The sequence below is a fragment of the Hyaena hyaena genome, unplaced genomic scaffold (assembly GCF_003009895.1).
Source record: "Hyaena hyaena isolate Hyena2069 unplaced genomic scaffold, ASM300989v1 scaffold_288, whole genome shotgun sequence".
Lineage (NCBI taxonomy): Eukaryota > Metazoa > Chordata > Mammalia > Carnivora > Hyaenidae > Hyaena > Hyaena hyaena.
The window spans coordinates 1,263,038-1,279,379 of NW_024080922.1; the positions used below are offsets into that span (position 1 = coordinate 1,263,038).

Sequence of the window (16,342 nt, forward strand, 5' to 3'; positions counted from 1 at the left end):
TGCTTCAAGCCTAATTTATTAGCACAGGTTTATTAGCACAGACAAAGCGATAGCGATGAATGGTTTGCCCGCATATCATCAGCACAGGATGACAGAAGAAAAACATCATTTGTGCCGTTTTCGAGAGAGTAGTAGATGATTTGCGCATCATCTTACTCGCTCCGTATTTCACAGCCTCCTGGAGTAACGTGTCAGCCATAGAGCTTCTCAAGTAAGCAGATCTCCTGTAATGTTTTTGTTCTGTGACTCGCTAAAGCATAAATCTCAGTGGGAGCCACGAATTTAAATGGAGACTGCTGTGTGCTTCTCTTAAAATATTTCTCTTAATTTTGTATCTTCCTGAACAGTGCAGTTGAAACCTGAAACTAATTTCGGTGAAAAGACTACTTTTGTTCACCAGAGTCACCAGAGACAACATTGTTAGCAGCGTGGGCACTTACACACTTACTGTTTTGGCAGGTTGAAATTCTTTAGATGTAGTCATTTCTCCAGTCCATAAAAGAACTGTTGAAAGTTTTTTACAGGTGTGAAAATACAGTAGATTGAAGCTACTCTGTTGCTTTGGATGAGAAGTTAGAAATAGGACACGCAAGAATTAACAACATGCGAAAGGCATTGTGGAGGGCGCTAGCATGATGGGTGAGATGGCTTACTAGATCTCATTTCTGCAGCCTACGCCACGCTGTTCCCAGCTTCTGTGTGGGTTTTAGGGTTTGTTTTTTTTTGCAGAGAACTGCCATAAACACACTGTTTCTCATCTGAAGAGATCCCTGGCTTTCTAATTCCTTTGGCTCAGAGCCGAGAGGAGGCCTGGGAGAGAAGCTGGAGGTAGGAATTGAGCCGTGCGCTGGAGGAGGAGCAGGCAGCACCCGCAGGGATATGGAAGTTCAGCCGAGAGAGCAGGATCGTTTGGGGGCCAGGCAGTTGTTCTGGCAAGTCCTCAGTGTAGTCCGCACTGTTGCTGTTGTCCTAACCCAGTCCCGGGGAGACCGCCATTGGGTGCCGCGGGAGACGGCAAGGCAAATAAAGGTCAATGTCGGTTGAGCGGATGGGACAGAGAATTACTTGCTGTAGTTTCTAGATATATACTTTCAAGGGGAAGCATTTTTATTTGGTCCTTATAGCTTTTAGTTAGGGTAGGGTTCATCCGAAACTGCAGTCACTAAGATACCAGGGACCCAGCTCCAGGGCACACTTTCTGCTCTTAGCTTTCCTGATTGCATCTTTCTCTTTGCTTCTACGATACACATTCTTCTGGTTCAGCCGCATCCGGCCCAGTCCTTCTTCCATAGGGACTTCATTATCCCCTCCTTCCCTAGGGACTTTGTTTTCCTCTTTTTAAAAAAGATTTTAAGTGATCTCTGCACCCAGCGCGGGGCTCAAACTCACAACCCCAAGATTAAGAGTCTCATATTCCATCGACTGAGCCAGCTAGATGCCCCTCTCGCTTTCCTCTTAATCATTAGGATTTGATACCTGGCTTTCTGTTTCTTTTACTCCTTCTTCCTAGGCAAATTCTATCAATTACCCTCTGTTTGCTAATGGTTCTTAAATCCAACTCTAGCCCACATTTCTCTTAGGTACATACTTCTGCTGCCTACTGACCTTCTCCACGTGAATGTCCCAAGGGCATTCGAACGGTGGTGTCATAATAATAATATATACAATTTATTATTATTATTAATTATAATATCATCTCCATCCCATCCACTCTCCTCTTCCCCTGTATTTTCAGTCTTGGTTACTAGTATCGTTTTTCCCAAGCATCCAAACCAGAATCGTGGGATTTATCTTCAGCTCTCCTATCCAGGCACTCACTAAATCCTATCAGTTCTTTCTCCTGATCAGATCTGGTATCAGTTTTTCCAAACTTTATCACTGTTAAAGTTTTAGAGGACAGTACACCAAAGGCAAGAGACTGTTTTGCCAGGAGAAAGACACATGATTAACCCAAAGCAGCCTCCCATTGTCAAGGATCTAGGACTTAGCTCTCAGGTTCTGGTACTGACCTTCCGGTGAGTTCACTTCGAGATGATCAGATTCTCACTGAATGACACTGAATAAATTCACAGAGGACCAGTTTGTAAACCAGAGTGTCCGTTCACTCATCATGAATGGGGATTATTAGCTTGTTTCATTTGAAAGTCATGACCCCTGGCTGTGGGTCTCCTAACTGGGATCTCAGGGACCAAAAAACCCAAATCTGAACAGTGCTTGGCTTGATCATTGAATTTGATTACAGCAGTGGTACGTGGCTCATTCAGGTAGGACCTTCCAATTCCTGTGTCCTCCTCCCACTGGACATTGCTACATTGCCAAAATGTCTCTTAACCAGCTTTTTCGGGTTTGGCCACTTGATACATTGTTTTAAGATACTGATTTTTACTAATTAAGCTTGAACCTCAGAGCACTTCTCAGTTATTAAGGACATTGTTTTCTTTAAGCATTTCATTCAACTCAGAAAGCAGTCTTAATTTTTAAATGGAGATGTAATCGACATATAACATATTAGTTTCAGGTGTTACAAACATAATGATTCAACACTGCAGAATGATCTAAGTCTAACATCCATCACCACCATCCCATTTCTTTTCTTGTGACAAGAACTTTTAAGATCCTCTTAGCAACCTTCAGATACACAACACAACATTATTAACTGTGGTCACCGTGCTGCACATTATTACATGCCCAGGACTTATTTATTTTATAACTGGAAATTTGTACCTTTTCACCCCCTTCTCCCATTTTGCATATCCACCCAGCCCATGCCTCTGGCAACCACCCATCTGTTCTCTCTCTCTCTGTGAGTTCGGTGTTTTGTCTTTGGCTTTTTAAAAGCATTTTAGAGCCCGCATTTTAGAGCCCACATATAAGTGAAATCATACGAGATTTGCCTTTATCTGACTTATTTCACTTAGCAGACTGCCCTCAAGTTCCATCCATGTTGTAAATGGCAAGGTTTCCTTCCTTTTTATGGCTGAATAATATCCCTCTGTGCGTGTGTTTGCGCATCACATCTTCTTTATCCATTCATCTGTGGACACTTGGGTTGCTTCCATGCCTTGGCTGTTGTAAATAATACTGCAGTGAACATGGTGGTGCAGATATCTTTCCAAGTTATTGTGTTTTCATTTCCTTTGGATAAAGAAGTGGAATTACTGGATCGTGGGGGTAGTTCTATTTTAATATTTTGAGGACCCTCCATACTGTTTTCCACGATGGCTTCAGCCACTGTTTCCCTTTTCTACACATCCTTGTCCACACACTTGTTCCTTGTCTGATGGTAGTCACCACTGTAGCCGGTATGAGGGGACATTCTCTGATGGTGAGTGATGTTGAGCATCTGTTCATGTGTCTCTTGGCTATATGTTGTCTTCGGAAACGTCTGTTCAGATCTTCTGCCCATATTTTAATCAGATTGTTTGGATTTTTGTTGTTCTGTAGGAGTTCTTTATATATTTTGGATATTCACTCCTTACAAATATTTTCTCCCATCCATAGGCTGCCTTTTCATTTTGTCGATGGTTTCCTTTGCTGTGCAGGAGCTTTGCAGTTCATTGTAGTCCCAATTGTTTATTTCTGTTTTTGTTACACTTGCTTTTGGTATTAAATAAAAAAATTGTCAAGTCCAGTGTCAAGGAGCTTACTACCTATTCTGTGGTGTCAGGTCTTATCATGTCTTGAAGCCATTTTGAGTTAATTTTTGTGTCTAGTACAAGGTAACAATCCCATTTAATTCCTTTGCATGTGGCTGTCCCGTTTTCCCAACCCCATCTATTGAAGAGACTGTCCTTTCCCCGTTGTATATTCTCGCCTCCTCTTTTGTAAATCAGTTGACTGTACGTGTGTGGGTTTATTTCTGGGCTCTCCTGTTCTGTTGGTCTTTGTGTCAGTTTTTTGCTGAAACCATGCTGTTTTGATTGCAGTAGCTTTGTGATATAGTTTGAAATAAGGAAGCATGATGCCCTCCGGCTGTTTTTTTTTTAATGTTTGTTTATTATAAGGGGAGGAGAGGGGGGCAGGGGAGAGGCGGAGAAAAAGTGAGAGAGAGAATCCCAAGCAGGCTGTCTCATGTGAACTGGGAGATCAAGACCTGAGCTGAAATCAAGAATCAGATACTCAACCAACCAAGCCACTCAGGCGCTCCAGCTTTGTTCTTCAGATTGCTTTGGCTATTTGGGGTCTCTTTGTGATTTCATACAGATATTAGTATTATTTATTGTATTTCTGTGGAAAAGCCATTGGAATTTTGGTAGAGATCACATTGAATCTGAAGATTGCTTTGAGTAGTATGGACAGTTTAACCATATTAATACTTTGAGTCTGTGAGCTTGAATATCTTTCCATAGATTTCTGTCTCCTTCAGTTTCTCGGAAGGCAGTCTTAATGTCTGAATAAGCGCTTGCTCCTTCTCACCTGGACTCCTGGGATGCGTCCCTTTCTCCCCGTCAGCGGCTCTGGGGCTGTGCTGCTGCTCGAGTGGCCTTTCTAAAATGCAGCTATGATGTGTCACTCTGGGCTTGCAAACTTTTGCGCTTTCCACTGCCTTCCAGATAAGGGACAGACTCTCACAGAAGCCACAGGCAACCTTAGCCTACCTTTCCCCTCTCCTGCCCTCAGCCTTGCGCCTCGGCAGCGCTGAGGTTGTTCTGAACAGGCAGCGCTCTTTCAAGTCTGCCTTGTGATGTGTTATTTTGTCTGCCTCTCACTTGTCTGACTCCGATGCCTTCAAGACTTAGCTCTGTTCGCACCGTCATTTGAAATTTTGTCTGACCTCTGCAAGCACAATGACTTTCCTTTGTTACTGAAGGTATCATGGTACGTTGTGATGATCTGAAGATATGAGCTGGTTTGTTTCTTCAGATCTTCGAAGAGCCCAGAGCCTGCTATGTAGTAGACATTGAAAAGCTGAAAGAATGGCTTCTGCCTGAAAGAAGACTGACCCCACATTTATTTAGTTGTATACACTTGTTTCATTAAAATTTTTTTTCCTGATCATAAAAGTATGAAAAATATTTTTCACTGTTGAAAATTTGACAAAATAGAGAAAAGTTAACAGGATATGATGTTACCCATCTGTTTCCCAACATATTTGGTGTATTTCTCCCTAGTCTTGTGTTTTTCTTCTGTGGGATTGCTGTTTGTTTCTACAGAGTTGAGGTTCAGTGTCAAGTTGAATAGAGTTAAGGCCACCCAGGGAGAACATAGAAAAAATCCACACCTATTTCCAGGATAAGACCATGGATCTTTCAAAGGGACACTTCACTTTCTGCGTTCTTCCCAGTGGTCATAAAGCTCTGTTGTGCTGGGCAAGGAGGCTGTGCTGCGTGGTCACTAACCCTCTGTGCAGCCCCGTGAGGTTGGCATCATTTTCTCTGTCGTCGTGGTCAGGCAGTGACGACCCACAGTGTGCGTGTAAGGCCTGCTCTCAGAAACCCTGGAGCTGCTCAACGTGCATTCGGCATCTCACCAACAGTGCAGATGAAGGACCCCTTAGCCGCATATAAAGTGACAGACTGCGTAGGGAATCCGGACTCTGTCAGTGTTTTTATCTATTCTCACAGAGAAGCTGTAGTGCTTTAAAAAAAAAAACAAAAAACAACTTTCAAACCACTGGCCTAGCTTGTTGGACAAATAGAATTTTGTACCGTTTCCTTATAATCCTGGCTAACTGGGACACTAAAGCACTTTTATCTCTTCATTTTAATATGTGAAACTTTTAAAAGAATATTAAAGCTCTATCTTTTAACTAGTGCTCTAGAACAAAATTCATTCCAATTAATTTTGAGTTCGACCCTGAGTGAATATTTTTCGGGTGCCTGTTGTATGTCAAAGCCATTCTAGGTGCTGGGGACCTGGTGGTTGATAAGATCCCTGCGCTCCTGGTACTTGCATTCTAGTGGGAGCGGTTTGACAATAGGAAGGTAAATGAGAGCAGAGTGATAGATAAGGGGTGTTAGTAAAATAAGGTTGATGTGGTAGAAGAAAAAGCGGGAGCTGCTTGCCTTCATTGGATCTCTGGAGCGAGCCTCTCCGAGGGGCTGACTGTGGAGGGAGCCTGAGCAGTGGAAGGAGTAGCTGAGCTCCCACTGAGAAATTAGAAGACCCTGGGATTTAAATGCATATCAAACCTAGGGCAGGGGAGTGTAACTCTCTAAGTCCAAAAGTTAATAGTAATAATCACAAAAGAAAAGCTTGTCGATTGTGACAAGATAAAACTTGTGGGCCTTTCAGAGTAAAAGGTGAAAGATTTATGCGATCTGAAGAGAAACCAGAGTATACTTGTGGACCTTTTAGTTTCAAACACAAAAAACCATAGTGTTAAGTGGCAAACAATTCTGAAAAACTATTTTAGCATATAATATATACACAGGGTCACTGATTACAAGATAACACAGATGAATAAGAAAAATAGAAAACTCTGTAGCTAGATGGCAGAGATGCCTGGATCCGGAATTCCCAGAAAAGACTGTATGATTTATAAACATCACTAGAAATCAAATGCAATTAAATGAAACATTTTTTAAAAAATTCGAAATTGATTCAAACTTCTTTACTTTTACTGATATCCCATACTTAGAAGAAGAATACTAGTGCAGTTGGTATTTTTGTAAATTGGGAAAGACTATAAATTAGTATAATTTCCTTTTGAAAAAACAACTGGGCATTGTTTCCCAAGATTCATATAAAATATCTCTCTTCCTTGTCCCTGTAATTTCACCCCTGAAAATCTACCTTACTGTTAGGGAAAAATAAGCATTTAACACCAAAACATGATTTACTGGCTATTTAAAAAATTTTTTTGTCTTTAATGTTTATTTTTGAGAGAGACAGAGTGCAAGCAGGAGAGGGGCAGAGAGAGAGAGACAGACACAGAATCCGAAGCAGATTCTAGGCTCTGAGCTGTCAGCACAGAGCCCCATGCGAGGCTCAAACTCACGAACTGTGAGATCATGATCTGAGCCGAAGTCGGACGCTTAACGGACTGAGCCACCCAGGCGCCCCTCTTAGATATTTGATGGAGCCCAGATGTCTGCCAGCAGGGAGGGGTCTGTGTGACTTGGGATGCACGCACGCAGTGGCATGTTGGAGACTCGTGAGAAAGGATGGTTGTAACAGCCGCAGTAGCGTCTGGAGGCGCTTCGGTGTAGTGGGAAACACAAACAACAGGGGAGTGCAGGATTGTACTTAGTTTTTTCACATGGCCATGAAAAAAAAAATGACACGGGAATATACACCAAAATGTCCACAGTAGTGTGGGTTAGAGTCGCTGGGATACACATTTTAACCAGTAGGTATTGGGGAAGAATCTAATTTCTCTTTAAAGACTTACTTAAAACCTCAATGACGACAATAAAGAAACCGACTGTACTTCATCTTTCCACAAAAAGAGCTTTGAAGGTACAGTCGTGTGGGAGAGCCAAGACCTCCAAGGCCTCGTGTCAAGAAATCTCCACAAAGTGACCGTAAATGATGGTGGGGGCGTTCTCAGAGTCATGACGGTAAGCCCTCCTCCTTTATTGAGGTTACTCGGCATTTTTAGCATTAAAAAAATTTTTTTAATGTTTTTATTTCTGAGAGAGAGAGAGAGAGCATGAGCAGGGGAGGGGCAGAGAGAGAGGGAGACACAGAATCTGATACAGCCTCCAGGCTCTGAGCTGGCTGTCAGCACACAGCCCGACGCAGGGCTCAAACCCACGAACCGTGAGACCATGACCTGCGCCGGAGTCGGATGCTTAACTGACTGAGCCACCCAGGTGCCCCAAGGTAGGGGCCCTTTTAAAACGTGTGATATTTTATTTCTCAGTAATTTTTAAGCTCGCGTTCTTGAAGGACACCTGCTCAGTAGTATTCAGAACATTCATTCTCAGCCCCACAGCAGGACGTTAGTTAACATAGAAGGAAAATAAGAGGGAGTATCCGCTTTCATCTATAGTGCTGGGATCTCTGCCTCATGTTTTTCTTTTATTCAGATTTGCTTCAAATTTAAAACCGTGACAGGTGAATTTCTCCCAAGTAAATGCAGGGGGATCGGGTGTAGGCAGGCCTAAAACGATGAGCTTTAAGTAAACAAGTGGTGTTTGTGGTGGTGTCACACAGTCTTTCATTCTCCTTGATGCTCTGGTACAAAGATTAGGAAACTACTTAGCATCTCAGTTCAGAAGCTTAGTATATTCTCGTTAATGTTAACCTTACGTGAATAATTCCTGAATTTGAAATGAGTGGTATGTTATTACCCATTTAGAAGACCATTCCTGGCTCATCGTGGGACTTCTCGAGTGAAGGAGAAAGACGTTAGATCCTCAAATTCATATATAATTACAGACTTAGCCTTGTGGATCGTGTTTAGGATCCCATTCTTTATTACAAAAAGTCCTTTCTTTAAGATAGAGGTTTTGTGGAATTTAATTATAGTTTATTTCCAAGGCAGGTGCCTTTTATATGTTGCCTCCTTTGGGCGCCTGGGTGGCTCAATCGGTTAAGCACCTGACTTAGGCTCAGGTCATGATCCCACAGTTGGTAAGTTCGAGCCCCACGTCAGGCTCTCTGCTGCCAGCTCAGAGCCTGGAGCCTGCTTCGGATTCTGTGTCTCCCTCTCTCTCCCCTTCCCCCACTCGTGCTCGGTCTCCCTCTCTCTTACTGAATAATAAGAATAAATATTAAAATATATATATATGTTGCCTCCTTTTCTATTTATGAAACTTAAAAATATCCAAAATGTGTCAGAATTCTGCAGTATTAAGTTGGTTACACAAAAGGAAACAGATGACTTCTGAGTTGAGGACTAGGTTCAAGTGTAAAGAATCAACGATCCACATTGGGGGCACACAGCTGTAGAGAGCTAGAGCCGGCTTAAACACTGAGCTAACCTTAAAAACAAGTCCAGTAACTTAGCAGCCTGTTCTAGGAAACCCCACGTACAAAATGAAAAGGTTTTCATCATAGATGCAGAAAGCTCCGAGCTTCCACGAATCTTGCTCCCTTGCCAGCAAGTGACAATGTCAGAAACTTGTATTTTTTTTTATTTTTTTTAAAATGTTTTATTTATTTCTAGGAGAGAGAGAGAGAGACAGCGTGAGCAGGGGAGGGTCAGAGAGAGAGGGAGTCACAGACTCTGAAACAGGCTCCAGGCTCTGAGCTGGCAGCACAGAGCCCGACGCGGGGCTTGAACCCACGAGCCGCGAGATCATGACCTAAGCGGAAGTCGGACGCTTAACCGACTAAGCCACCCAGGCGCCCCTGTCAGAAACTTTTAAAAGCCAAAATAAAAGCCAAGCTGTGGCCTTTTAGAGAGAAGTTCATAAAAAGTGCTATAACACAATGTAGGGCACGCAGTGAAGAAGTAGAGTGTCTAGGAGCTTCCACGGGACTGCAGAGCCGGCAACTGTAGCCTTCACTGTCAGTGGCTTCCTCCACATCGAGCCACAGGCCGTATTGTACATTAAATGACAAGTTCCCGCAGTCACCTCAGGACCATGTCTGTCTGCGGCCCTGAAATGCTGCCCTGTGGCGCACAGCTGCTGAAAGGTCCCTTGGCATGAGGACCAGCGGGGCAGTAGCCGTGCCCATAGAAGCAGGGCTGTGAACTGGCCCTAGTGGGACCGTGGCGGCTGCTGGGTGGGTGCCTGGGCCACACGGGTGTGTACCGCGCAGAGAAACCCCGCACCCTGGGCAAGGACACCGGGGAACTTGTGAGGTGGGGAGAGGTAAACCTTGATTAGTAAATGTCATCCAGGGGTGCCTGCGTGCCTCAGTCCATTAAGCATTGACTTTAGCTCAGGTCATGATCTCACAGTCTGAGTTCAAGCCCCGCGTGGGGCTCTGTGCTGACAGCTCAGAGCCTGGAGCCTGCTTTCGATTTTCTGTCTCCCTCTCTCTGCCCCTCCCCTGCTCGCACTCCATCTCTCTCTCTCTCAGAAATAAACATTAAAATAAAATTTTAAACTAAAATTTAAAAAAAACAATAAAAGGCCTTCCAGTCCTCAGAGACAGAAAGGACCATGGCTGACAGTTGGCACCTTCCATGACGTCAGTAATCGGTAGGGCTGCATCTGAACCGCCTGGTTAGAGGGGCTTTTCTCCGCGTGGTGGAGCCAAGGTTAAAAATGGGCCTACATGCATTTGAATTTGTGGCAGTTTTCCTGTCCAAGAAATCAAAGGTGGTAATAATTTTTTTTTCCAGCAGTAAGGTTGGGCTGTAAAGGAAGATTGGTTTTTGTACTCTTACGGTGGCAAGTTCAAGCGTATATGGTCCTGTGTAAGCTGGAGACTGAGCACTGTATGGACTGCTGCATGCCCCCCGGTCCAGTATCATGACTGGGAGAGCACCAGGGTCTTCCCGATCGTGCAAGTGCAGTGCATCGGCTTCATGGATGCATTTAGCTGCTGTGGCGTCACTGTCGGTTTTGCCAGATCAGTTTGAAATCAGAAGGAATGTATTCTCAGCAATGAAACACTGAGCGCTGCTGTCGTTTCTTGCAGGCTGGGGAGGGCGCCTTGCCCCACGGATTCATGGAAGGTGTGGAGGGCGTTGCAGGCGGTTTCATTTATACCATTCAGGGTAAGTGGGTTCTGGAAAGCAGAGGAACACCCCGAGTCCCTCGCACCTAATCTTATCCCATACTGTGGCATGAAAGCTGATTTATTTTGTCACTTAGGAAAAAAGCTTTATTGATCTATAATTCACATTCATTTTACCCTTTTAAAGAGGTTAAGTCAGTGGTTTCTGGTGCAGGAGAGTTCTGTAAGTGTCTCTGCTAACTGCACACCATTTCCGTCACTCCACAAAGAAGCTCTGTGGCTGTCAGCACACACTCTCGTTCTCCCTTCACCCCCGGTCCCGAGCAGCCATCACCTGCTCACTATCCTTTCTGACCTTAAATGTAAGGATGTATTTCTGGGCTCTAGTTCTCATCTGTTGATTTGCATGTCTCTCCTTATACCGGTGCTGCACTGTCTTGACTACATAGTAAGATGTGACGTCGGAAGTGTGAATCCTCCAACTTTGTTCTCTTTTGAAATTGTTTTGGCTCTTCTGGGTCGCCTGCATTTCCATATGAACTTTAGGAACGGCTTGTCAATTTCTGCACACAGCCAGCTGGGATTTTGAAAGAGGTTGCAGTGAACGTATAGATCTTTTCGGGGAGTGTTTCTTCCTGACATTCAGTCTCTGATCCATGAACATGGTATCCTTCCATTTTTATCTCGGTCTTACCAGAGTTCTTTTAGTGGTTTTGTGGTTTTTAGAAACGAAATCTTGCCTTTTTTTTTTTTGGTTAAATTTACTCATAAATATTCTTTTTTATGCTATAATAAGTGGAATTCTTTTACATTTTATTTCTAGATCGTTTATTGTGAATGTGTAGAAATATAGTTGATTTTCATGTCCCTCTCGTCCCTATTTCGTGTGTTGCAATTCTGAATTCGTGTATTAAGTTACTAATTTTGTGTGTGCCTTAGGATTTTCCATATGCAAGATCATGTCTTCCGCAAAGAGTTGGTGTTTCTTTTTCCAAGCCGGATGCCTTTTATTGATTTTTCTCGTCTAAGTGGCGTGGCTAGAACGTGTGGGGCAGTGCTGAGTAGAAATGGCAGTGTAGACATCCTTGTCTTGTTCCTGCTCTTGGAGGGAAAGCATCCAGTCTTTCACCATAAAGGTGATCTTGACCTTGGACTTTCTTGGCCCCGTGTGGCTGCCTTTGGTTCATCCTCCAGCCAGGTAGGGACTTGTGCAGAATGTGAGACCCTGGCCATAGAGCTGGAGTGGGCTCAGAGCCGCTTATCCATCAGAAGGGAAGAACCTTGGCTCCCCTGATCCAGGCACGGTGCATTTGATGCCCGCATCTGTCCCTCTGTTGGAGGGAGCCCAGTCGGCTCACCTTCCCCTCCTGATTCACAGGTACACTTTCTCCTCAGTAAGTGAATATTTTAACATACGCTGTTTCTCAGAGTACATGTTTCTTAAATGCTTCTCCTAATAGATGGGTCAAGGATGGGTTTGTTAAAGATTCCTTTAAAACTTGGGGTCAGAAGCATTCACTTAAAACTCTAAAGGGAACTTGTTATGATGGAGTGAGTAGCTATGTTTGTCTTCTTGCATGATGCTTATTTCAATATCCCTCTATGAATCCCGGAGAATTCTATGTCTGTGATCTTTAATAAAGAAAAACCATCATTGATGCAGTTGCTATTGGCCACTGTCCTGAACATCACTTATGCAACAAAGGTGCCCAGTCCTATTTCTGTCTTGACATCTCAGAGCTCTGCACACCACGGGTTCCTATAAAGGAACCACGACCCAGCTTCCCTGAAGGCTCGCAGTGAGTAGGGAAAACAGAGGTCACATTCCGAGGGGAGGGTCTTGGGGCCTCCCTTGATAGCACAGCGTTGAGGCTGGGGCAGAGCCCAGTTCGGGACCTCTGCGTGCTGTTTGAGGATGCCCATGGGCTGTGGCCGAAAGCACCCTTAGTTATGCTGTTTCCTCCTATAAGTAGTTATGTTCTTACATCACCACAAAGGATGGGGCTGTACATAGGTACGTACGTAGGTTTGGCCCATGAACTTGCCATTAAAAAATAGCGATTTAAAATTTAGAGATCCATGGGGCGCCTGGGTGGCTCAGTTGTTGAGCCTTCGACTTGGGCTCAGGGCATGATCTCATGGTTCGTGGGTGCAAGCCCCGTGTCGGGCTCTGTGCTGACAGCTAGCTCAGAGCCTGGAGCCTCCTTCAGATTCTGTGTCTCCCTCTCTCTCTGACGCTCCCCTGCTCACACTCTTTCTCTCTCTCTCTCTCAGAAATAAATAAAACATTAAAAAAATTTTTTTAATTTAGAGATCCTTACTTAATTCCAGCCCAGAGATTTTACATAAAACCATGAGACCACGCTGCCCTGGAAGGTATCAGCCCACTAGGAAGCTAGCTAATAGTCCAGCCCTGGGGAAAATTCAGATAAGGAACTCAGGCAGTTTCCTAAAGCAGCACAGACTTGGTGGCTCGCACACCATCCGACTTGAGTATCTAGCACCTTCCTTTCTTTTGCCAGTTCATTCAAGTATGTACCACCCAGAGCCTTTAAAAACTAGTTTGAGGGGCCCCTGAGACTTCTGTCACTACACCGTTCTACAAGGAACAGCCACTGTACTCTGGACAAAAATTTGTCATAATTTTTCCATCACGGAAGCTAAAGGAATAAAGTTTGGGTGAGGGGAAATTACTTTCAAGGAAGAATGAAGTAACTCAAGTTTTAGGCTCAAGAAATGAAAATGAATAGATTGTCTTCTTGTGTACTGGGTGCTGGGTACATCTGAAAATCTGAGTATAAATTAATTTTTTAAAAGCAGGATCTAAGTGCTCTTCAGAACAGTCACGTGGCAAATTTTGTTGGGTGTTAGCATCGCCGTCCGAGCCGTACCTCAAGCTACAGAGTTGAAATCTTTAGGATTGGAGCTCAGATGTCTGTATCTTAACAGTCTCCCTAGATACAGATGTGATGCTTCCAAAAGTTGAGAGACTGTAAACTCTGTGGTTCTTTTAAGTAGCACCTGGACAGATCACCAGACTTAAAACACACACACCTGTCACTTGATGCTGTTTTTCAGAGACATGCAATATGAAACAAAATGTGTGGTTTTTCATCTGAAAGGCCTATGTTTAATTTCTGCTCTCTTACAACCGTTCTCCTGTTCCTTCAGTTTTCTGACACTTTCACTTGCCTTCAAGTGTTAAATCATATATATTTATCTTTAAAGCTCAAGGATATTACAGTAGAAGAGCTGGGGGAGACATGGGGTCATCTTGGCCTGTGTCTCTCAAAGGGCAGAAGCGTGTGGTCCACCTGCTTCAGTTCGAGGGAGTCACATGTTAACGATGCAGAGTCTTGGGCCCCACCCCAGACCTGCTGAATCTACAGGCTCGGGCCTGGGCGTCTGTATTTCAGTGAGGAGTCCTGACAACCACATGGCCCACCTCCTCCTCTTCCCGGCAAGTCGACAGGCCTGGAAATGCAGAGCTTGCCCAGCAGTCAGCGGCAGAGGCAGAAATCAAGTTCAGGCCGCCAGAACCCCATGTGGGCACAGAAGGTGGGGGGCCAGATGACTGCCGTTTCCCGTCCTCACCCCTCAGCCCCTCACTTTATTTATCACAGAGTTTTCTCTGATTTGATCGAGACATTTGAGAAAATCCTGGCCCAGTGAAAAAATTGCTACCTGAAAGCGACAGGATCTGAGGACAGTCCCTGCCCAGACGTGACAAGTGGTTCCTGAACTTGAGCGATACTAGATGTCTTTTAACACATTTTTATTATGAGATTGCCCAAATACAGCAGAAATAGAGAGTGCTATAATAAACATGCATGTACTTACTACTCAGAATTAACAAATGTTCACATTTTGTCCTACTTGCTTCTTTTTTAAAATTTTTTTTATTTTTTGAAGGAAAAAAAAATTTCAGATACAGGTGGAGCCTGCTGGCTTCCCGTTGTGCCAGCCCTGCCCCTCCTTGCCCTGGGAGAGGATGCCACCGTCCTGATGCCTGCACCTTCCCGTCCCTCTGCTTTCCACCCCATGTGTAGTTATCTTTAAATGACATGCGGTTTTGATGAGAATGTTTTAAACTTTTTTTTATTAATGTTTTTATTTATTTTTGAGAACAAGAGAGACAGAGCATGAGTGGGGGAGGGACAGAGAGAGAGGGAGACACAGAATCTGAAGTGGCCCCAGGCTCTGAGCAGTCAGCACGGAGTCCGATACCGGGCTTGAACCCACGAGCTGCAAGATCATGACCTGAGCCAAAGTTGGAAGCTTAACTGACTGAGCCACCCAGGTGCCCCTGATGAGAGTGTTTTAAAAATTGATTCTATGGCATCAGATTGTATATATCGATTAGCAATAAATACACTTTCCTCCACACCATTCTTCAGCGCCATCCATCCCAACATGCAAGATCAGGGTAATGTCTTGTTTTTTTTTTTAAACCCTATTGATGCCTTAAGACCGGCAACCGTCCAGTCCCTGCTGCTTTTTTTTTTTTAATGTTTATTTTGAGAGAGCACGCACAAGTGGGAGATGAGCAGAGAGATGGGGAGAGAGAGAGAGAGACAGAATCCCAACGGTCCACGCTGGTCAGCGCAGAGCCTGATGCAGGGCTCGATCTCACGACCTTGAGATCATGACCCAAGCTGAAATCAAGGATGCTTAGCCGACTGAGCGCCCAGGGTAATTTCTTTAATAGCTGTCCTCGGTGATGTGGATGGGCCATATTTTCTGTTACTAACAGTGCGGAGGGAACATCGTTGTGAGCACGTGAAATACCGTCGCTAGGGCTGTGTCTGAGTGGCCTTTCCTGGGCCACGCGGCGTGCACGCCTTGTGCCGGACGGGCTGTATTGCTCTCCACAGAGAGCGCATGTGCGCATCCAGGCCGCGCGGAGGGTCCCTAACAGCCACGCTGCGCTAAGTACCTTGGGGAAGGAGCGCGAGTGCACATAACGTTGCATGTTTGGGGCCGCCGTTTGCAATGGCTTGTTTCTCCAGCTCTCGGTTTTTTCTTTGTAGAAGGTGATGCCCTCTTACAGAACCTTCACTCTCGCCCTCAACGACTTCTTGACCATATGAGTAGTCTCCACAGGGAAGATGCCTTACTGAGGGAGGAGAGCAGCGTCTACGACGATATAGTTTTTGTGGATGTTGTCGACACTTACCGAAACGTTCCTGCAAAATTACTGAACTTCTACAGATGGTAGGTTGTAAAAACTGTTGGGCGGGTAGAATTTGTATTGTTCTTTGGATGTAGAAACAATTTATCGGCATTAGACCAATCAATTTTTTTTTAAGTTCATTTAATTTTGAGAGGCAGAACATGCGTACAGTACAGGTGGGGTAGGAGCAGAGAGAAGAGAGTGAGAGCAAGAGAGAATCTGAAGCAGGCTCTGCACAGATAGTGCAATATGGGGCTCAAACTCACGAAACGTGAAATCATGTCCTGAGCTGAAGTCAGACGCTTAACTAAGTCTCCCAGGATCCTCCTAAATTTTCTTTAAAGTTTATTTATTTTGAGAGAACAAGCAAGCAGAGGAGGGGCAGAAACAGGAAGAGAGAGAGAATCCCAAGCAGGCTCCTCACTGTCCCAGCAGAGCCCAACACGGGGCTCGAACTCCCCAACTGCGAGATCATGACCTGAGCCAAAGTCGAGTCAGATGCTTAACCAAATAAGCCACCAGGCGCCCCTGAATTTCTTTTTTTAAACAACCCTAAAGCCCCTGCACACCTGGGATGTGATCTTTTGTATCCTGGTGCTTTGTGAGAACTTCTAAAATTCCATTGCTTTCTTTCTTACATGAGCAGAT

The 16,342-nt window shown here is 44.5% G+C and overlaps 1 protein-coding gene across 1 annotated transcript in view; it reads left to right on the forward strand.

Annotated features, from left to right (window-relative positions):
* Nucleotides 1–16,342, forward strand: part of B3GALNT2 (beta-1,3-N-acetylgalactosaminyltransferase 2) — a 48,678-nt gene that overhangs the window by 26,666 nt on the left and 5,670 nt on the right. The window contains exons 6-8 of the mRNA XM_039247160.1: nt 7,392–7,502; nt 10,483–10,561; nt 15,552–15,735. Of these exons, the coding sequence (XP_039103091.1) occupies nt 7,392–7,502; nt 10,483–10,561; nt 15,552–15,735 (374 nt within the window). The remainder of the gene's footprint in view (nt 1–7,391; nt 7,503–10,482; nt 10,562–15,551; nt 15,736–16,342) is intronic.